At 40.4% G+C, this 22,375-nt stretch overlaps 1 protein-coding gene and 1 long non-coding RNA gene across 2 annotated transcripts in view; one reads left to right on the top strand and one right to left on the bottom strand.

Moving 5' to 3' along the window:
- LOC144039443 (uncharacterized) overlaps positions 1–21,701 on the top strand; it is a 37,282-nt gene extending 15,581 nt beyond the window's left edge. The window contains exons 4-5 of the long non-coding RNA XR_013289454.1: positions 20,821–21,063; positions 21,138–21,701. This is a non-coding gene — a long non-coding RNA (uncharacterized LOC144039443). The remainder of the gene's footprint in view (positions 1–20,820; positions 21,064–21,137) is intronic.
- Positions 111–21,203, bottom strand: kcnk3a (potassium channel, subfamily K, member 3a). The gene is made up of 2 exons (XM_077552789.1): positions 20,835–21,203; positions 111–2,670 (listed from the first exon to the last, which is right to left on the bottom strand). The coding sequence occupies exons 1-2, from the start codon at positions 21,115–21,117 to the stop codon at positions 1,751–1,753; spliced, it is 1,203 nt and encodes a 400-aa protein (XP_077408915.1). The 5' UTR covers positions 21,118–21,203; the 3' UTR covers positions 111–1,750.
- Positions 21,702–22,375: the final 674 nt, after the last annotated feature.

Consider the following 22,375-nt stretch of genomic DNA (forward strand, 5'->3'; position numbering starts at 1 on the left):
CACAACTTCAAGCAACAATGAAGTCAGAAGGACACAATGCAGACCACTTGAACGCATGAAGTACTGTTTTAAACCAAAATGTGTTTTATTAGGAATAAACTAAACCCATCTTGTTAATGTTTCGCCACACACATTGTTGACTGCAAATCAGTTAATCGCTATCTGCATGTAGAAAAATAAATGTGTCAGAAATAAATGTCCACGCAACATGTTTCGTGGAACACTATAAAACTAAACTAAACCACAAACTATAGTGATTTTAAAAAAAATCACAGGGCTGAAAGGTAAAAGGACACTGTATGAACACCTGAAATAGTCTGATGTGTGTTATTTGAGCAAAGTGCATGAGGTTCAAACTCTGAGGCCATTAATTAGTGAGGCATAATGCCAATAATCTCTGTCATCAACACTAAAACATTGATGTGTTTTAAATTAAAACAAAACAAACGTAATGTGGTTTCTATACAACAAGAAACAAATGTGCACTGACTTCCAGTGTCCTAAAGCGTACAACAATCATCTAAGGTGCAGCAGTGAATTAGATACGACTTTCTAGTATGTACAAAGTTAACATGCAAGAATTGCAATACAAGAAAACATATTGACAAGTCAACACAAGAGTCAGATGAAGAAAGCAGAGGAAGAAACACAAAAGATAGAATCAGTTCATTTGTATAAAACTGTGAGGTCTGATTGGAGGGCGTCACTTGGGTCCCGTACCTCCGTGTTTGATTGTGAACAATCATTCTTAACTTTAACATAAAGTATCTCAGAGAAACAAAAGATGAAGCCTATTGAAACATTTGGCTTGAACGTGACACAAAGGAAAAGACACTCTGACACTGTTTAGTACGTTTACCGGAGGGGGGGGGGGGGGGGGAATCCCTCAATAACGTCAGTTAAGGTCTTCAAATATTTACACTTTTCATTTATTTATTTCAAATTTGTAGAACATATACAGTCTTTTAAGAAAGGTGATATTTTCATTTATTACCTCCTGTTCCCTTTGTCCCCTTTTGACTAATCATTGCATCACCAGAAAAATCACAAGGTCCAACTGAAAGCACAGGTGTGTAACAAACTAATTATTATCATGAACATTGTTTCATTTTCAGTTATCAGAATTGTGTTTAAAAAAAAAAAAAATTGGTACATCAAAGACCTACTAAAACTTTATTTATTTTGGTTTAATTTTTAATCAAAAGATTGGTAAGGTTTACACTTTAGTTAGCTTAGCAGTTAGCATGGCTTCTCTGTCTTCGGTCGTCATCGATACGATACTTGTCAGAATTGTTAATCGCCGCCATGGCCGCAATGATTACGGACTCTGCGACGTGTTTTGTTTAGCCACACTATCTAGCCATTTGAAACTTGTTGCTAGCCTAGCTAGCTTGTGCGGCATAAGTAGCACTGAGTTTGCCTTGACCGCGACTGAGTGCGTTGCTCCTCGTTAATACGCACACGTCCAGCCTAGCAAAACATTTTGGGACCTTCTTAGTGGTTCAATTATTGGAAAAAACTTGAAAATCTGTAATTCTCAGTTTGGATGAGGCGCAAAATGCGAATTTCGAGCCTTGGATGCATGTTTTTGGGATGTTGTACGGCAGAACATGCAAACTCCACATCCGACGGCTAAAACCGGTCGTCTCTTTAGCGCTGAAGTTGCCATCCCCCGATGACCAGAGCCACCATGCTTGTGTTACCACATGGTCCTTTCAAGTGGGCTTAAGATCGTGCCTTCCTCAGCTGTTTAGATGGAGCTCCTTCGTTTACTGAGTCTCCTGTAGACGCTGATGCTGTGCAGACCAGTGGACACTGAGCTGATGCCCGAGTGGGGCTGCAGACTGCACATGCAGCCGTTGGAGTGGAGCGGGTTGGAGAAGGCTTCTCCCTGCTCCATGTAGCTGTCGGAGTTGGAGAGGTCACGCGGGATGATCATCGGGATGGAGTATTGCAGCTTCTCTCTGCTCTTGTACCAAAGGCAAGAGCACATGGACTGGAAGTGGAGCACCTCGGCGTAAACGTTACGCAGTCCCCGGCTCGCCGCTCCTCCCCCGCCGCCACCCATGGCGCTTCCTCCAACGCACCCCGACGCCGTGGAGGAAGGGGACGCCTGGTCTGTGGAGCAGCGCATGTGTCTGCCGGCCTGGCCGTTGTGGGCGAGCAGGGCCCTCTGCTCGGCGTCCCTTTTCTCATCCTCGGCGTTCATGGTCATGAAGCGCAGGACGACCAAGTTGAGGAAGGCGCCGATCACAGCGAGGCCGGTCAAGATGTAGATGAAGCTGAAGGCCACGTAGTCCAGCTTGTTCTGCAGGGCGCCGTCGTTCTGCAGAGCCACGTAGTCGCCGAAGCCGATGGTGGTGAGGGTGATGAAGCAGTAGTAGTAGGCGTGGAAGAAGGTCCACCCCTCAAATTGGGAGAAAGCCAACGCCCCCGCGCACAGGGTGCTCATGCACGATATGAAACCCACCGTCACCATGTTGAACATGGAGACCTCGGTCCGCCTCATGCCAAGGCACTTCTTCAGACGATGGAGAAGAAACCGAACAAAGGTGTTGATGCGTTCACCCACACTCTGGAACATGACCAAGGTGAGAGGGATGCCTAGGAGGGCATAGATCATGCAGAACGCCTTCCCTCCATCCGTGCTGGGGGCGGCGTGGCCGTATCCTGCGGGGATGGGGACAAAGAGAGACGGTTACTGGGGCAGAACTAATGGAATCTACGGTCGGCGACAACGAGGCTATGGAACGGACAAGCAGGCTGGAAGAGAGTCTAACCTGCTGAAAGTTGATTTGTATTCTTTAGACACGTCTTCTGATCAATTTAAAAACGTCTCCACAACAGCAGAATGAAATTGGAGATGAGAATGCACAGCAGTGTAACGGGAATGGCCAAGTACTGTATTGATGTCATGTACAGCAGGGAGGGCTTCAATAATTAATTGACAATTGTTCTTGCGGAGTGGCCTCACCTAATCAGTACTTTTGCACCTAATTAGCCCTTTGCATTTTCTTGCGGCTCAAATGAAGGACACCACAGGGTGTATTGCTAGGATCTTGTTTTGAAGAGCGAGAGGGAGCTCAATTTGGACTGACTGTGCTAACCAGAACAACAAACAGCCATCCTTGTTGTTTATATTCACCTCAAATGCTTTAAGGTCGGAACTGGGACAATCCGACTTCACACCTTCCTCGAATGCAGCATAACAATTGGCCTGTGGTCGCAGAAGCCAGAGGGAAGCCATCTTTGACGCTGGTACTGACAACTTGTGTCGAGTTTTTGCAGAAAACACAACGACAAGAGCCTCTCGGAAAACGAAGTTCAAGTTCCAACATAAGATGGCCACTGGTGGCTTCCCTTCTCGCTAGGCCAGGGCGAGTAAGCGGCATTGCGAGTCCATCATAAGTCCATACCCGTGTCCCAATCCAAGTGTATAAATAGTCCGTCCCTGTCCTTTGTCGAATTAGCTTGTCCAGAATCCGCCTATGTAGGTAGCGTTACCAAGTGCCCATCCTTTGTTTCCTGTGCTTCCTGAGTTTGTTTTTTGCCTCCAGATTTAGCCTATTGAACACACAATAAATTCACTGCTGTTGTTTAAACCTGATAATTGTGCTTTTGGCTCCATTTTTTTTGTATCCGTTTCACAGTTGGTGTGAACGTGAGTGTAAATGTTTGTTTGGCTAGCTAGTCCTACATCAGTTGCAATAAGCAACAGCTTGCCTGTGAGCCTAATCAAGGCAAGCGCTGTAGAAAATAAATCAATTGATTTGCAATTCAATTGTTTTTGTCTACATATATAAAATAGCTGACTCTCATATACTGTAAAAATGGACATGTAGTAAGCTACAATAATTTTTGCATTTACTCAAAGACGGCAAATACAATATTTTCTTGATTTACGTGAATTATTTTTCTTTCTTTTTTTTTAATAAAAGAGGGAAGAGCACAGCGTGTTCATGTGCGGCTCAGCTGACAGGAGATATCGGCAGCGCTGCGTCAACTGATTGACAGCAATGCTCTTCAACAAGCAGTCGCAGGAGCTGGAGGCGACAAGCCCCAGCAGTCCCACTGCTGTGTGTAAAATTGAAGAGGGCTGCATCCTGCCGTCTCATCCCCTCCTATAGCCTGCGCCGCTCTGCCAACAGTGAGAACGTTCTCTCAAGAGACGGAATGTCTCCAAGGCGTCTAGATGAAAGCCACCGGAGCTGCTGGATCTCAGAAGGTCCAAGTTTGTGCTGTTGAAAAGTAAAAAGCTTGTTTGGGAAGTGATGAAAGAGTTTGATTCAATAAATATCCTGCGGCCTTTTGGAAAGGCATACATTAATGTTGAATAAGTGCACTAGTGTATAGCACGTCTATCTCGCCACTTCAGGGTTTGGATTTCTTTAATAATAATTACATGTCATAATAATGGTAATTTAAAAATAATAATAATAGGGATGTTTGTTTTTTCTTAGATGGAATTTTCACTCTATGCTTATTTATAAATACCAAGTAGCAATACCTCTAGTTGAATTTTTAGGCACATGCAGGAGTAGCTAGCTAGCTAGCTAGCTAGCATGAAAGCAGCTGCATGACAGAAGATACCATTTGTGTTTTTTTTCATTTACCAGAAACGGAAAGATATTGGCAATACTGAGGGACTGGCTACAATTATTTTCCCGAGTTTCATAGAAAATGAAGATTTTCTAGAGTAAAAAATAATTTTCCCTGTTAAAAATAGCGAATTCCCTCAATTTATGCTACCTTTAAAAACAGTCAATCACTCTGCCTCAACCTGAGGCTGAGACTTGTCTCAAAACCTAATTTCTGTAATTATCATGTGAATGGCAATATGGAAACCCGCATAACTTTTGTAATGAGCCTTTAAAAGATTTATTATGCAAAACTAACAAGCAGGAGAGGCTTATAAATGTCAGCGGAGCACAGGTGCACCCGAGTCGCCACTCTGCTGCTTCTCATTAGTGCTTATGGTCGTTGCAGAGGACCTTTCAAGCTAAAGCCTTAGGATAGACTTCATATAGTGCATCATTTTCAGAGAGAGGGTAAAAAAAAAAGTGTATATTTATAGGTCTTTTTTTTTTTACCTTTTAATTTATTTCCCAATTTTTAATCCTCCCACATTAATTTTAACAGCTGTGCAGCTCTGGTTAGCGCTAACACTCAAACCTCTTAATTAGTAATATAATCACGAGCGCTGGGTTAATCTTTCTGGTCTTGTCAGTGCTTGTATTGTCACATGGATAAACGCTACCCAGGGTACTTTGAAAACAGAACCCCGCCCACTGCATCCCCGCGTCTTTATTACACTCATTAATTAGGCACCTCCAAGTGTGTGCTTTCCACATCAAAAGAATGACAGGGCCTCAATTGTCCTGGGTCATTGAATTGAGTTGGTCTCAAGCGCACGGGGTCCTTCAATTGTATTCTCGTTGAGCACTTGGGGCCTGGTTTGTTGTTGACGTCAAAACACAGTCCAGAATCAATTCGTCAAGCAGAACGCTTCTCGGGACGATTACTGTACCAAATTTTCTATTTAAAAAAAATATGTGCCTTTGTTGAATGAAGGTTGGATACACAAAATGTATGCACATGAACGCCAAAGTAGTATCTCATAATGTCTTCAGAAGTGGAAGTCGACCAATCGTTGCACTGCCGTGTTGTTTAATACAACCACAAGTGTGCGAACCGCATTGATCCACTTGAGACAGGGAGGCTAAAGGTGGAAACCGGAGCCCTCTGGATATTGTTGTCTGTGTATAATTGTAGCAGCGTAATTAAAGGATGGAGCGTCTCATGTGACTGATTGAGTTAAACGCTGTGTGCTCTAGTACAGGAGGGCTGAGTTAGGGAGCTTTAACAGCTGTAACAGCTGAAAAACTTTTGAATTATATATTTTTTAACAAAAGGTAAGTTTAAGTCTTTTTCTTTTGAATTTTTTTAAATGCAATGAATTAACCATGACACTCAAATTGTTGATTTCTTTATATTCTAATTACTGTGTATTTTTTCAAAGTACAATATTTTAGAGTTTTATTTTCTTTACTCAAAGCACATTACAAACATTTGTGTTGTTTCTTAGCGGGTGCTGGAACGGATTAATTGCATTTCCATTCATTTCAATGGGGAAGATGATTTGGAAGTGAGGTAACAGAACAAATTCAATTTGTCTCAAGACACCACTGTATATTAATACAGTGGTGTCTTGACCCAACCTTTTGAATTATAAAACCCAAAAAGTTTTTGTATTTTACCCAACTTTTTGGGTTAAATAACTCAAAAAGTTGGGTCAGTCAAATTTAACTAATAACCCACAAAGCAACCCAATTATTATGGGTTGCTTTGTGTGTTACTCATTGGTCCATTTTTTAAAAAAAAAATTAATAACCAAGAAAGTTGGGTCGGTCCCTTTTGTAATATAGGCGATTATTTAAAAAACATATATTTCAAATTTTCAATTCCATTTCAGTTCTTTACAAAATATGAGTGGAGGGATATGAGTGTCTACTTTTCATGCTGGGTCTTAGCCCCGTCAATAGTGAGTGTTTACGCATAATATAAACAAGGTATAGATTTTATAGCATGTAAATAGTCTCGGGTTGTGAGAATGAGTTGCTCATATAGAGTTCATTTTGTTTACTGTATGTAAAGTAGTTGTTCCTGTTCATCCATAATTAGAAAACACAACGGTGAGAGTAATGTTTTTGATGCAACAAGTCCTCCAACAATAACGACCAATATTGGTCGTTTTACCATTCACCAAAATACGGCCAAGTGTTACGTATTCTAGTTTAGCGACCTCTATCGGCCATGTTAAGTAGCGTAAAAATAGTAATGGGAATCGAACCCGGGTCGACTGGTCGGAAGATAAACGTTTATCTTACTGAGCTGACAGGCCGGTAATGATCTTAGTGGGGTTTTGTTTTTTGAAATGTATGTCAATTCGCCGTCGGACTAATGGTTGGGGTTAGTATGAGGCTTTCACTGAGGTTGTACAATACAGTAAGTACATGTTACGTCTTTACATGGGACACTAATGGTTGAAATTGGGAAAAGGCACAGTGAGGTTGTAGACAGTTAGAGAACATGTAGTCAACACTAAAACAATCACTGGCCAAATAGCTCAGTCAGATAAACACTAGTCTTCCGACCAGAAGGACTGGGTTCGAGTCTCGCTTTTGTGTTTTTGCGCTATTCAACATGGCCGATAGATGTCGCCAAACTCAAATACGTAACACTTGGTTGTAATTTGACACCTTTGTGGTCATATTTATTGGAGGACTGTCTCTTTCGATGACATGCAGCCATTTGCAGGACTGCATCCCGAACATACAGGTGGTCCAAACAGTGTGACGTCACCCTTATCTACGTTTACAGCACACTTTAAGAGGCCGCACATATCAGGGAATGTTCCGCACGACTGCAAATAAACACGGATTGTGTTCGTATCGCTTTGGAACAGGCTGTGTTCGAGCAGGGGCCCGCTCGCTTTCCCGAGATGTTTTTTTTTTTTTTCCTCCACAGTTTGCTTTCATCTCCAGCTGCAGCGGGCCAAAGACATCAGCATCCTGACCCTTCAGACTGTAACTCTGACCACAAAACGGCGCAAGTGCAAAAGATGACAATGATAGCAGATTTTCCCACATTTGGACCCACAGACAGACTTCGTCTCTTAATCGCAGACACCTCCAACTCCACACGAACCCGCGGTGTGTTTACTTTGGCACTTAAACACAGCTTTGGTCCCCCAAATCTCACTCCATTACGTTTGTGACTTTTGACCTCCTTGGCAGCTGCTGCGAAAAGAGCATGTGAGCAAAGCAGTGAGTTCGAGGAATTTCAGGACAGGAAAAACGACCGTTGCTTTATTTTTAATAATGTGTTATGGCACAGAAACAACAACGAAAAAGTTTGTATTATTCACAGCCGTCTGATGTAACACCAAATGAGTTAACCTCAGTCTGGGTTCACGTTAACACTGGAAAAAAGTATCGTTATTTTAGGCCTGGTCGAGATCTTGTCCTACAAAAACATTCACTCAAATATTCATCGATTAGTTTTTGCGCGACCGACCATTTAAGCTTCTGTTTCGCTCTCGCCGCAAAAATCAAACAAGGTCCGATTCCACGCGTACTCCTCAGGTTCCTTTTTAGGGGATATGAAAAGAAAACTTGGCAGACGTTAAGTTTTCCATGAGCTCAGTAAGCGAGCTATTCCAAGTGGAGTGTGAGATCTCTACGAGGGGCTGACTAATTAAATAAATTACGTGATTTATGGAACTGATACGCGCTGGATGCAAACTTGTTTTAAAAGTCACAAGACAGCTGGACTGAAAAGGTGGCTCGTGTCAACATCAGACGCGGGGGTGGACACGTCGGATGGCGGGGGACTAGTAAAAGGTCATTGAGGATGGGAAAGATGAAGGGGACGTAAATGAGAGGTTTGGAAAGCATGGAAAAAATCAGTCATGGCAACCCCATACTTTGGTGGTCTAATTGCGATGGTTGACCAGCCAGGATTGTACACGGCGTGATAACTCATCACCTTGATCATATATTTCACGTTGTAATAATCAACATTGTTGGTTCAGTGAAGCAATGGCAAAACAAACAAAATGTAACTTTAAGGTCCATTTAGGCCAAAGCAAATATTTGAGTTACGGGCTTTTAAGAGGTCATCTCAAAGAACCTGGCGGATGTGTTTCAAGTGCTCCATTTGAGCTTTCAAAGTGTGCCCGTGTGGGCAGACTAGAGGAAAAAGTGAAGAGAAAAAGAGCACATGTTGTATAATGAGATGCTGGAATTTCAAATAGTTGCTTTTGTAACACTGCCAACACGTACAAAACATGCAATAAAAATATACTGAATCACAAGACCGTTTCTGTGGCCCATGTGATCATTCCTGAGAATTTTTTTTTTTTTTATAAGACCCCAAGACTTGACAACAACACATTAAACTGATAAGGAAAATGTGGGATGTACTTGGACTATACAGACAAAAGTATTCAGGTGCGATTCTTAACAAACTTCTTAATTACAGTTTTAATTGCTGGGGGTGTTTTCTAACCGACTCACTGGGTAGCTGCTGATTTGGAGCAGGCATGGCAACCATGCCCTGTGGTCTGATGAGACCACGATAAACTCTTTGGGTTCAGATGGTGTCAAATGTGTGTTCAATGAGTGAATAATGAATGCCAGCATATACTGAGCATGATCCCCTACCTCCAGAAACAGCATGGACCGCAGGGCAGTATTAATAATAATAATAATAATAATAATAATAAATTGTATTTGTAATCCACTTTACATTTCCAAAGAAATCTCAAAAGTATTCCAACATAATGACTCCAAACAAACCTCCAAGATGAACACTGCCTTGCTAAAGAGGCTAAGGCAAAGCTGATGGACTGGCAAAGCATGTCTCTAGACCCAAACCCTATTGAAAATCTCTGGGGCATCTTCAAAAGGGAAGATGGAGGCGCTTAGGTCCTGAATATCCGCCAGCTCTGTGATGTCGTCATGGAGAAAGGACTTTGACATTCAAAGTGTAGAACTTGTGAATCGCTTGAGACTTTTCATTCTAGACTCGGAACTTGAGGGCAAAGGCTTGAGACTTACTGCTTACTTACTGACAAATGGAAATAATGCTTCCAACATAAAAACATGTATAATACGCCCATGTCACGAATAAACAAGAAACGTAGCAAAACGAAGCGGCACTTGACCTAAAAAGCAGCAAAACCTCCGAGTCGAGACCCAATGTAATCTAACACTGTTATTTCACGCCTTATGTTTTATGGAAATTTGGTGTGCAAAAATAGCTTCCGCTTTCGTCTCATTTTCTCACTTTTATTCAGACATCTCCCACCTCAGTCACCCTCCCTGTCTTGTGTGCTCTCTATTTTGCTAGGGCGCTCGCCTCACCTGCTGCTGCCACCTGACTCCAACCACATGCGCCAACACGGAAAACCGGTACGGCGGCTTTTAGGGAGCAGATGCTGTCCTAAAGTGACATGCGCTGGCAATTGAACCGCGCACATGACACGCCGATCGCTTTACTTAGTGAAAGCGTTAATGCAATATGGAAAAAGGGCTGGATTAAAAAGGGGACATCGAGAGGCCCGCTGATAAACATCAAAAACCCGGTGGCACAAATTACATTGTGCGCATTAAGCGGCAAGCGTTACGTGTCCATGAGTTTATCTTTGTGTACTGTTACAAAAGCACTTAATGTCTAAGTAAACATGAGAGGGTTGTAAAGTCCTGAATGGTGCAAACGAGAATATTTTTAAAAGTATAAAACCGTCACTGGGTTCCATTATTGACTCTCTAATCAGAATCAGATTAATTGGCCCAAGTATGTAAAAGATGGAGACAGAACAGGAAGCCTGGCGGTTCGCTAAATCGCGCCCCAAGTTTCGGGAGAAAAAGTCTATGCACCGAATGCATGCATCTACTTTTAACTGAGCGTCAGGTTGTCTCGGCACGTTTTTGTGGGACGACCACTGCTCTGGGCGAACCAGATGGCGCGTGCTGGCAGACGAGGACCGGAGCTACTCCACCTCCACGCAATCTGCAGATTCACCTTACCACACCGGGTCGCGCAGGCACTGAATATCCATCTGCGGCAGGACTTGATATACTCGACAGATGGGACGTCTCTGATACATCATTAATGTTGTACTGTGGCTGATGAGAGGGTCGTGCAAAGAGTATTTTGTTTCCTGATCAGTTCTATAGATTTAGTTACTTCTGATGTAGTTTAAAAAAAAAAAAAAAAAAAAGTGACTCATAATGAAACAATCCTCAAACTGTACTACCTTTAGCATAGGAGGCGTGGCTTATTTGTCTGCTGGCCAGTATACAAAATGCAAGCTTATCTTTACTTTCCAGCCTTGGAGTCTCCCCGCATTTTAGAACACATTTACCTTTCAAATAGATTTTTCAGCAATTATTATAAAACCCACTTGTGGTAATTGCCGCCGAGCACACTCTGTCACAATTTGCCCCCCCCCCCCATAGCCTGCAGACAGCAAGCCGAAGAGCTATCCCTTGCGACGGTTGCGATATTGACGTTACTTGCGACTCAAGAAAAAGGCTCACAGTCTGTTGTTTTAGCCCAAGGTTATCTTAAGTGACTATTTCTATTTTCGCGCCTACTTAATGCGTACTCATAAAGTTGCAGTACGATGGCGGCCCTCAAGGGTAAACACAACTCACCTGTGACTGTTATTGTTATTATCATTTTGGCCCTCGTGTGTGACAATCCACTTCATTCAGGTTGGCTTGTTGAGATATTAGGCAGATGCTGCAGACAAATTGGAAAACAAATTCCCCTCGGAGGCAGTACATAAGCAGGCGAGCCGCGGTCGCTTGCTGCTGTCGGACCAAATCACTCCCTTGGAATGGACATGATGTAGTTTTCTAGTTATTATCCATTGGGAGTATTCAGAGAAAATGTCGTTTATTTACGCAGACCTGCAAACTCTTATTGACTCGCTCACTGAACATGCCCAACAAATTATATTAGTCTGTACAGAATAGAATGGCATGGCAAGATCAATTTTTTTTTTATTGAGTATTTGTTATATTTATATATTTTATAAACAGATTCTTCCCATACACAATCAGATTTCTGAGCAAATGTCAGCCTCACTGAGTATTGTTTCTTGTGTAATCCTACTCACTTCAAAAGTAAAGTGAAAAGTCAAATTAACTTTTTTTTTTTTTTAAGTTTGCGGTTTGAAAAGTGTGCCAGGTTGTCACCAATAACAAAATTCCAGAACAACAAACAAGTGTATCTCTCTAGTACACACTAGAGTACAGAACACCCCCAAGGCCAATCTGACACATCAGTCAGAGTCTGAACATTGTATCAATACCTAATATCTTAATGTTAATCCTGTTTACTAATTTGTAATGTAACCTTATCAAAATGTACCACTTTGTTAACTCATTCACTCCCAGCTATTTTCACTGAAGCAACCCCCTTCGCTCCCGGCTGTTTTACTGGATTTTGACTGATTTTGCAAGGTCCACAGAATATTGTGTTCTATTACTATAAAAACCTGTAACCTACCAAAAGAAAGATTAGAATCTCTTCTTTCATCAGGAAAAAAAAAGTACATTTGTATCTGTTTCCGTTTTGCAACAATTAGCATTAGAATATAGCTAAGTTTCATCATTGTTCACAAATCTGTTTGAAACAATGGGGAAAAGAGCTTGTTGCAACATGGCCCTGGTTGATCTCTTATACTGCCCCCTTTGGCCGTTTTTTGTAAAAAACTAGCATTGCTTTAAGGGACATCTACAGGTCAGAAGTTGCATCAAAGCCTTCCGTATGCTGTAGCATTAAAAAAATAAAAACGTATGAATACGTTTTAGGGACCATGGCAATATTAAAAAAAGAATGTTTTAATACTTTTTTGGGAGCAAATGAGTTAATAAACTTCCTGACCTCAGAATCAAAATTGTCTTTATTGGCCAAGTACATAAAAACAGATAAAAAATGTGTCTTGGGGAAAACTATGGCTAAACCTCTGGTCCTTTAAAGGGGGGCACAGTATGAACCTGGAAAAAACAAGTTTTTTTTTTTTTTTTATCGAGTAAGAACTTTTAATAATGTTTTTAATGTGTGCGTGTGTGTGTGTGTATGTGTATATATACAGTATATGAAGCCTAATAAGCTACATGGTGAATACTACCGATTTTTGTGTAAATGGAGGAGGTTAATAAGCAGCTTTGATCAAAATTGTAGACTTTTAAAGCGAAACAAGGCAAGTTTGGGGAGTTTCAGCCAACCAGAGGAGATTGACAAAATAATTAGAAATCTGGGAAGCCCCTCATCAAGACCTTTGATTTGAGGTATGACTCAATGTGGTCAGGACAAGATGCTAGATAACACAACTTCAATTCAGAGAATAGCACGTGCCCCCTTTTTCACTATAACCCTGTGCCACCAACAAGTTCTGGTGTGGAAATATTTGTTTATGTTTTATGAGTGGTGAGACGAAAAATCTCCAGTAACCGTAGCTCTCCTATCATTGGAATGCTTTTGAGACCGCACTCGGCGCTTCGGGCAGCATATCAAAACACAGTCTGTTGAAATGAAAACCCCTAGCCACCCGCTCGCTACCCTGCAAGAAATGTGTGTGTGAGAGCCGCATTTCATGATATTGCGCGTTCCCCAAGGAGGAATTCTCGCCGGTGGTCGTGCGACTGCATATTTGCTTTTTATGTCACACAGAAAATCGTTGTATTTTGTGTTTTAAGCCTTCGTTGTATAGGAGACATTAATGTGCATCTCCAGGATGCAATTTCGGTTTTAGAGCAGCAAGCTATTATGTTTAATGTTTATTTGTATGCAGTTATATTAGTATGAAAACGTTTTATTTACAGAAGCATTTTGAAACAGTAATCCATGCCTTTGTTACATCCCAGCTGGATTATTGTACTGCATTTGGAGTCAGCCAGCCCTTCCTCAAATTTCTTCGAAATGCAAACTCCTATTGTTTGTCTCTTAACTCAGTTGCTGCCATTGACGGCTATAGACGTCAAAATTTCAATTTTGTGAATGAGTTAAAAAATAATAATTTAAAAAACAACTTATTTTTATTTTTACTTGGCTTTCACATAGTGCGATACTCTGCCTTGTGTTGAAATTCTGCATGTTCAATTGTCTTATTTTTCAATCATATTGTGCGTGCATGTGTACGAATGAAGTAAAGGCAAATGTGACACACACTTACATTCCCATTAGCATTTCCACATTCTAACGGTCTAACTCCCATACAAGGGTGTTCAAAGTCTGGCCCAGGGGGGGGCGTTTTGGCATATTCTATAAATAGGTCTAATTTTATGAGAAACAGTAGAAATGTTGAATGATAATAAAACAATAATAATGCACCTGAAAACTACTCGGTTTGACACTTAAGTTTTAGATTTAGGCTTTTTTTTTTCTTTCCATATCTTGACCTACAGCACATTGTTTCTTCTGTACACACAACCTGTGGTGGAAAAAGTTTGCAAACCTCTGAACCACTAGTTCATAAAAAGTATGACTGTTTTGACCATGAATGGGAGCACTGGGCAATGTGTTAGTTGCGTGAATGGTGACTTTTGGTTTGAATGTACACACATAAACACAGCCTGCTTAAAATGCCAATTTGTTATATTCATTGTCAGATTTGTTTGTTTTATGGCGCTAACAACTCATTCCATTTCACTCTATGAGCAAATGTCTTTTGTTGTTTTACAAGCGCATCCGCGTTTACATCCTGTGCTTTTAAAGCTCCTTAACACAGATTCCTAAGCACTTCCTGTCTCTTATCATTTCCAACTTTATGGTTCATCTTGAGTAATGTATAAAATATTCCCCCCTGCAAATATTCCGCTGCGAGCGTGAGCACAAATGTTTCTATGAACCCTGATCTTTTCTTGTAAACGTTCTCGTACGGCAAGCAGGAACTGCAGCTTTAATCCAGTCATTGTTCTGGTAATCATAACCAAAGTGTCGACACAACTCACGTTCCCAATACCTTTCCTTTTCGGGCCACGAGAGGAGAAACGGGGAGACGGACAGTCATGTGAACACAGTGGGAGGCTTCTACACACATAGCTTCATGTTACATCCCTGGAGTGATGAGCTTCTTTTTGGGAGGGATTTGGGGAAAAATTTGACAGAATTATGTTGAAAGGAAAGAAGCCGTTTTAATTCCAATATTATGACTACACTGCAAAAAAAAAAAACTTCATTTTTTTAAAGACTTTTTTTGGGGGGGGGGCTAAAACAGTTAAGTTGGAACAATTTTAAAGTTCATGGCAACTATCGGTAAGTCATTCTTGCTGAGGTGAAGTTAATTATATCTTTAAGTTGGGGGACAATACAAGGAACAATTAGATCTGTAAGCGCTTAGTTCTTTGTTGTGAAATGCGGGAAAGTCAATTTTCACAACTATATAACTTAAAATACTTTGTTGATTTTCTCAATTTAAAATTTTAGAGAAGTTTTTTTTTTTTTACAGCTTACTACTACTACAGTTAATAATAATAATAATAACAAGCAGAAGAAGACATTTTTACAATAACTAGAGCTGCAAACAGCTATAAAGGGCCATCCCAATCCTGGCCACATTGGGGTACTTGCAAAAATATAAATGTTTTTGCTAGGCCTTATGTGTGTGCAAACTTGAGTTCATTGCTCCCAAAAACGTATAAATACGTTCTATTTTAAATGGGTTGACTATCCCAAAGACGTATTTATACGTTTTTATGTGTTTTTTTTTTTTTCATTTTTGATGCTAGAAGCATACAGAAGGCTTTGATGCAGCCTCTCAACTGCAAAGAGCGGTTGAAGAAATGGTAGTTATTACACAAACGGACAGCAGGTGGCAGCAGAGCATAGGAAATGAACCAGGCCACGTTGAAAACAACCTTGTTACTCAGACTTCTAAATAGATTTGTAAATAAGGATGAAACGTAGCTATATTATACTGCTAATTCCTGAAAACGGAACCGGATAGAAATATACTTTTTTACTTTAATCTTTCTTCTTCTTTAATCTTTGCCGCCAAATTTCAAAATCCAATCAAAATGGTGGACTTCCAGTTCGATTTAGGGTATGACTATAAATACACCTTTTTGTAGGTCTTGGCCAGATTCATATGCCTTCCTATATTTGTAGAACTACAGTAGGTGAAATTTTCAACCTGAGGTGCTTGATTGATCTTTTGTTAGGGGGCACTATTGATAATAATAGTAATACAGAAAACATTCACAACAGCTTTGGCATGAGCAGACCACTGGACTTTATTTTTGCTATGATGACATGCCTTTGTAATTAATTGTAAATGTCCACTGGCAGGATTAGGGCATTCAATCTAAAATCTCATGGTTGCTTGGAGTTACACAAGTCATTCCAGGGCATGAGATACTAAGTATTTTTACTTTCACATGAAAAAAAAAAAGAGTTCAGAGAAGCCAGTTAGTTAGAGTATAGCTTATTCTTCATGTCCGTCATGAGGTGTATATTTATAACCCGAAATAAGGTCAGAAGGTAGCTTCAAGTTAACCGCACTCAGCTCTCACTACGGTGCACTATTTGGTTTGGTTCAACTCCAATCGCGACGATCTGGCTGGACTGCGGAGTCTAATAAATACAAATGTTTTGTTTAGCGAGTCAGGCAACTTTCCATTGAGGCTGCGGAGCATAAAGCAGACGAGCGAGAGGCCACTCGTGTGAGTCACGTGACGTGAGCAGCAGCAGCAAGGAGAGTCACTCCCATCAACATTATCGGCTTTGATATACAGTACCTATGATTCACAACACACGAGTAAGAATTTCCATTACGTCAAATTTTCCGTGTGAGGACATTGAAGGTAAAAAGTGCATAGAAGTTAGATGCGAAATACGTTTTGGATGAAGGAAACGCTTGAAAAATATCCAAGCAGAACGCCAAGTCGAAATAAAATCCATGACATTGATAAAATCCAAGACAAACAACAAACTATAAGCGTCATGCAGCAATATAAGCGGATGTGTGTGTATTTTTTTTTTATTCATTATTTAATTTATATGAAATCACAAGGATATGTGCGCTACAACAATGCTTGCAGGTGTTGTCCCAAATCTATTTACCAACAAAGCAGCCCCAGCACGCTAACCTCTCTCATTGTCTCTCATTATTGACCCCATGAATAAATATTAGGATCTGGGCAAACACATGACAATGAGATATCAATCTCCTAAACCAAGAGAGATTTGCAGCTTTGTTCTTAAATAACAATATAAAATGATATCTCAATGAACAAACTCTTTGATGATATCCACCACACGGAGCTTAGAACCTGTCAGAATTTCTGCATTTGCCATTTATAAAAAAATAAATAAAAATTTAACTGGATAAAGAATAAAAATGTTTGTATTTAAGTATATTTCAGAATCTATGAGTCTAAGAGGTACTTTACTTATATAACTTTATACAAATTACTATTAACTCAGACTCAACATTATTAGTGTAGGAGAAAAATTACCATGGTCTGAAAATCAGAAGTATTATTATTCTTTAAAGCAGTTTAATTAATGCTTCTGAAAATGATCATATATGGCCGATCTGTGGATGTGGAGTGTGCTCTTCTTCTACCCGCTTGGAAGCTGTTACCTGCTTCAGTGGAAATCGGTGAACACTGAACAGACAAGCTAAGTGCTATTCCGTCCACTAAATCTCTCTCAGCTTCCACTTTCCACTCTGTTTGTGGACACGGCATACTCTCTCAACCTTGCACCACTGAAACTTCGCCCACTTGACTCTTGCTGCATTCAAACACCAATGACTGAAAATGGCAACTCTTTTTTTATTGGACGTTTTAAGATATCTTTGCCTTTTGAACTGCATCGGAGCTCACACGAGAACAGTGTTAGTCTCTTTAGTGGCATCTCCAAGACGTAAGTGACTCAGAAACGCTGAGGCCATTTATTCATTAATGACACAGTTCAAGAGCACAATGAATGTCATAACATCAAGGTCCATCGTGTGATTTCAAGGATAGGACAGCTATTATTTCCCAAAAACATCCATTTGTTAATACAATGGCGTCGTATTGCGTCATAGCGGCTGCGCATTATGAGCAAGATGTCATTAGGTGAAAACAGGCCCTACTGAGTGATTGCTGAGAGACGAGCATTCACACTAATGCTATTATCGCCTGTGAGAATTGTTTTAATTGTAATAGCAGCACTAATGGTCCGGTTCTAACAAAATGTGCATTTTTTTAACCCAAACACAAAGGGGTTTTTTATTTGACATTTTTCCATCCATTATAAAATATTTTCCACTTATATTTGTTTAAAAATCTGCTTTATTTTTGTTAGCCCCTTGTATATTTTGTGTTGGCTAGCAATGTTTTGTTGTTTATTTCTACGTAATATACTGGACTGTATTTACTCTGAATTAAACTACATAACAATTTCCAATTCTGAGAACATTTCCCACCAACACCAGAGGCCGCCGCTAGCTTAACTTCCGTTATCCGTCACCTTCTTCATGAACAACCAAGGTGGAAAAGTTACCGTCTTTCTGCCCTTAACCACTTACAGCACTAGCCAGCAAGGCTGAGTGAATAATAACCATGATGCTAATGTAAGTAATTAGCATTAAAAATGTATAGCTAGCACCTCTAAATATGCAATCGCTAGCAACGTTTTGTTTTTTTCTGCGCCTGAATCACAGCGTGTTATAATAGAGGAGGTATACAGTTAACATATTTTATTCATCCATCATTCGAGGGGAGAAACATTCAATTACGCGAGCGAGAGAGCGCTCGCTGTCGCACGCGTCTGTTCTGTTTCGCTCTCAGTTGGACTTTAACAGAGGTGGTAAAACACGCTCTGTATTTATCTAGAAGCGCCGATACTTGTGTTAAAAGCACTCTAGTAAAAGTAGTAGAAGAGCTGATTCAAATGATGTGTTAAAGTAAAAGACGTTACACGTTTGATGTTAGCTAGCTAGCTAGCTAACGAGAGTAGGCTCTACTTTTATGCTTGTTGTGTGTTGCTAGGCTACTAGTGTTTGTTTTTTGAACATGAGATGCTTAGAGAAACATATCCTTTCATTGGTGGTCTATAAAACAACTAACCACATTAAGCAGCAGTTAAAGAATCATTTCAACAAAATCACAAATACCCTTTTTCTCACTGATGCTTAATATGCTAGCATTATGATACAATTAGCCCAGCGTGTAGCCTAAAACATCCATCAACAGTAATGTATCATTCAGTGATGAATGAATTCAAGTGAAGCAATTTGAGCTGAGAATAAAATGTGTTTATCTTCAAACCATTGACACGCAACCGAGCTCTCCCCGCTCCAAAGCTAGCTATGCAACTGACAAAATACATTGAAGTGCAAACATAAAATCTGCGGACTATTTATGTTGTGTACTTTACTACGTCCAAACTAATTGTATAAACAGCAACTACATACGAATAGCTCACGTTTTTGATCTGACGACTTTAGTGTACATCAGATAACAGCCAGGGGATGCGAACCATAAGTCACTTCTCATGTTTGTCCTCTGACCTTCATGTGTGGTCGCACATGGGACACGTGCCCCCGCAAATGCGATCGTGCTAAGCCTCCATTTTTACCACATGACCCTCTCTCCAACAGACGTGGCGCTGGCCCAATCTTCTGCGATCTTAAGAGCGGTTCCCTTCTCGACATCTGGCCGTCGCATGTTGTTAAGTTAGTCGTCTTTGCCCTTATTTCTACCCTGCCTTTCTGGTTTCATGTTTAATAGCCAGACAGTTTTAGCGGCAGAATCATTTCTTATTTGGCAGCGTTTGTATTTAAAAAGGCACCGCAGCTGCAGAACATTTTGGACTTCGAGGTGACCCCCAATGTTGTAATTCATCCCAATGCTCCGAGCTCAAAAAGCTCTGATGTGGAACAATGTTGTCTATTTATAAAGGTGCCCTCTCAGCTCAGTTTGGTGAGGCCAGACACAACATGTTTGCAAGGCTGTGCTTGATGTTCAATTATATTTGATGCCGTTGTCAGCATGCATGTATTATGTTTGTATAATTAATCATCAGCTTTGAGACTTGATTGAATGCCTGTCCAATGAATACCATGCGATTATAGCCGTTTTTCATTTCAATACGAAAACAGGAAGAAGTTCATCGATATACAGTGTTCCCTCGCTATAACGCGGTTCACTTTTCGCTGTTTTGCGGATCATTTTTAATGCAATTTTGCATGCTTAGTTTTTTTACAGTAATGTATCTATTTTATGAAATTTATGAAGGTTTGAACATTTCGAATGTTTAAACAAGAGAGAAATGTGGAAAAAAAAATGTAAATGCCTTAATGAGAAAAGTGTATAAACTTTGTGGTGAGGGGTTTTAGAGCCTTAAAACATTTATAATAAATAAAAAACAAAAAGCTAACTACTTTGCGGATTTCGTTTATTGCGGTTTGGAACCTAACCCCAGCGGAAAGCGAGGGAACACTGTGTTACTAAGAACATGTACGATATTGGAAATATTGTCCAGTTTTTGAACAAAATAAAAGGGTCACATTTCCAAATTATTTCCATTAAATGATAATTACAAAAATGTGGAGTCAGCATGTGATTTTGAATCATTAGATAAAGTACTGTTGTTTTTGATTGAGAGAAATGATGATGATGATGATGGTGATGATGACGAGCCTATAACATGTGGTAAGTGGGAGTTTAGCATTCAGCTCTGCAAAATAAAACTGGACCCTTTTTTTTTTTTGACAATTTTCCATTTTATGCAAATACATTTTTTTTTTAGGTGATTTTATAAATATTTGAAATGTGGCAGTTTTATTCTTGGTAATTATATAATAAAAAAAAAATATTACTCAAACATATATCTAGAAACTGATCATTTTGCAATGATCCACTCATTTGTCCCCTTTTAAATGTAAAGTTTATTTCATGTTTATTTTTCTTAATTTATAAATTAGTGCGTTTATATTTCATGAATTATGTTTATTTTTTTGTCCTTAATGAATTGTATTGTATCATTACTTTTGATTATTACTGTTGACAGGATGTATTTATTATGTTATATGTATTCTTATAAAGACGATTATTTGACTGGGTTTCTGCATCCATGCCTTAATTGAATCGCTGTAGTGGTCACGTGACCAGCTGCAAGTGGACACCTGTGGTGCGGAGTGTTCATTTGACGAGTTTGCAGCAATGTTTTAGGAACATCTTTCAACATAATGAGCCTACTTTTTTGCTGTCCCGCGTGCCAAAACTCAACAAGTCCCTCCTCTCAAACCAGGCGGGTTGACTTACCTATGGTGGTGATCACGGTGATGGCGAAATAAAAGGAGCCGGTGATTTTCCACTGCACGCCGGCTTTGTGCGGCTTGAGCTCCAGCACCACCTTCTCCAGCTTCTCGAAGTCCAGCGCGGACAAGTTGAAGGTGCGGAGCAACTCGTCCCGGTGCAGGAACACTCCTCGCCTCTGGCTCTTCTCCGTCTCCGACTCCAGCGCGTCAAAAATGGCCGCGCCCACGATCAGGTAGGTGAAGGTGCAGATGATGAGGGCCAGGGTCCGCACGTTTTGCCTCTTCATGGTTGCTTGCTGCGTGTCAGGGGGACGGGCCGAGAGCGAGTCTGGACGACGGGGAGCTGGGCTGGTTCATGGCTGTGCTTGCTCTTCTGGGGTGGGTGGGGGGGAGAGATCCGTGGTGTACTTTATGAGGCGGGAGCTGTCCGTTCAGCACCACTCCCACCCCTCCACCTACCCCACCTTGTAACACCCCCCCCCCCCCCCCCCCCCGCATCTCCTCCTTTGGCACAGACCAGAAAGGGACGCGACGTCACGTTTAATCCTCATTTCAAACACTGTGAACTCGGCCAGTTTTATTGTGTAAATGTTGAGACAAAAAAAAAAGAGCATCACCCAGCCTTCAAGAATAAGTAAATTTTTCAGGTATCTGCACTTAATTTTAGCGCAATATAACTTTATTTGTTCACGTTTTTTGCTTTGAGTTGCGAGCAAAAATTGGGCATATGAGTGAGCTTCAGGCACTCTGCCCCTAGGTGGCAGCAGTGCTCTTCACATCTGGCCACCATCAGTTCACAGAAGAAAAAAAGCAGTCAGTGCTGAAAAGATGAAATCCATTGAATTAAATTTTTAAAAAAAAATCACAGAAATGTACATTACGGAGAATGGCGAAAAATAATAGCAATAAAGAAAAGCAGCACACAAAAAACACAATTAATTTAAAGAGAAACCAAGAAATAACCTGGTTTTGAAAAGTTAATGGACGGCAGCATGATTAACAACAAACCGGTAACATTTCATTTTGTTTATCTACATCCTTTACTGTGAGGACTGTTCTCTGTTATTGTAAGTTGAAGGGAAACTTTTCCATCTATGAGTGCTCTCAACATGACTCGCCCCCTTAAAGAAAAAAAAAATCCAGTTGCTCGCTTCCCTCTGGGGAGATGCTCTTGGGGACTTTGGCTTTGCTCAACACAGACAAGAAGCTTTTTTTCAGTCATAAAGAAATTCACGTTGATGTACTGTAGTGTACAAATTTGGAGTTAGTGATTTTATTTAAAAAAAAAAAAAATTGTAATTATAATTTGAATGCCATCCTTTTTTCCCCCATAAGGTTAATTATGTAAATACAAATAGTCCGTTTGCCAGGCAAAATAAGAATCTGTTCAAGTTGTGGAGCTTTTGGAATTACTGTATGTATTGTCTTATTTTTATTGAAAATTTGAAGTATGTCATTATAAAATAAAACGCTACAGAATACTCTGTCTTATATTCCGCACCATGATCCATGCCCGAAATAGCTCTGGCTTCAACAACCAGGTCA

This window comes from Vanacampus margaritifer, chromosome 19, assembly GCF_051991255.1.
Source record: "Vanacampus margaritifer isolate UIUO_Vmar chromosome 19, RoL_Vmar_1.0, whole genome shotgun sequence".
In the NCBI taxonomy this organism is placed as follows: domain Eukaryota; kingdom Metazoa; phylum Chordata; class Actinopteri; order Syngnathiformes; family Syngnathidae; genus Vanacampus; species Vanacampus margaritifer.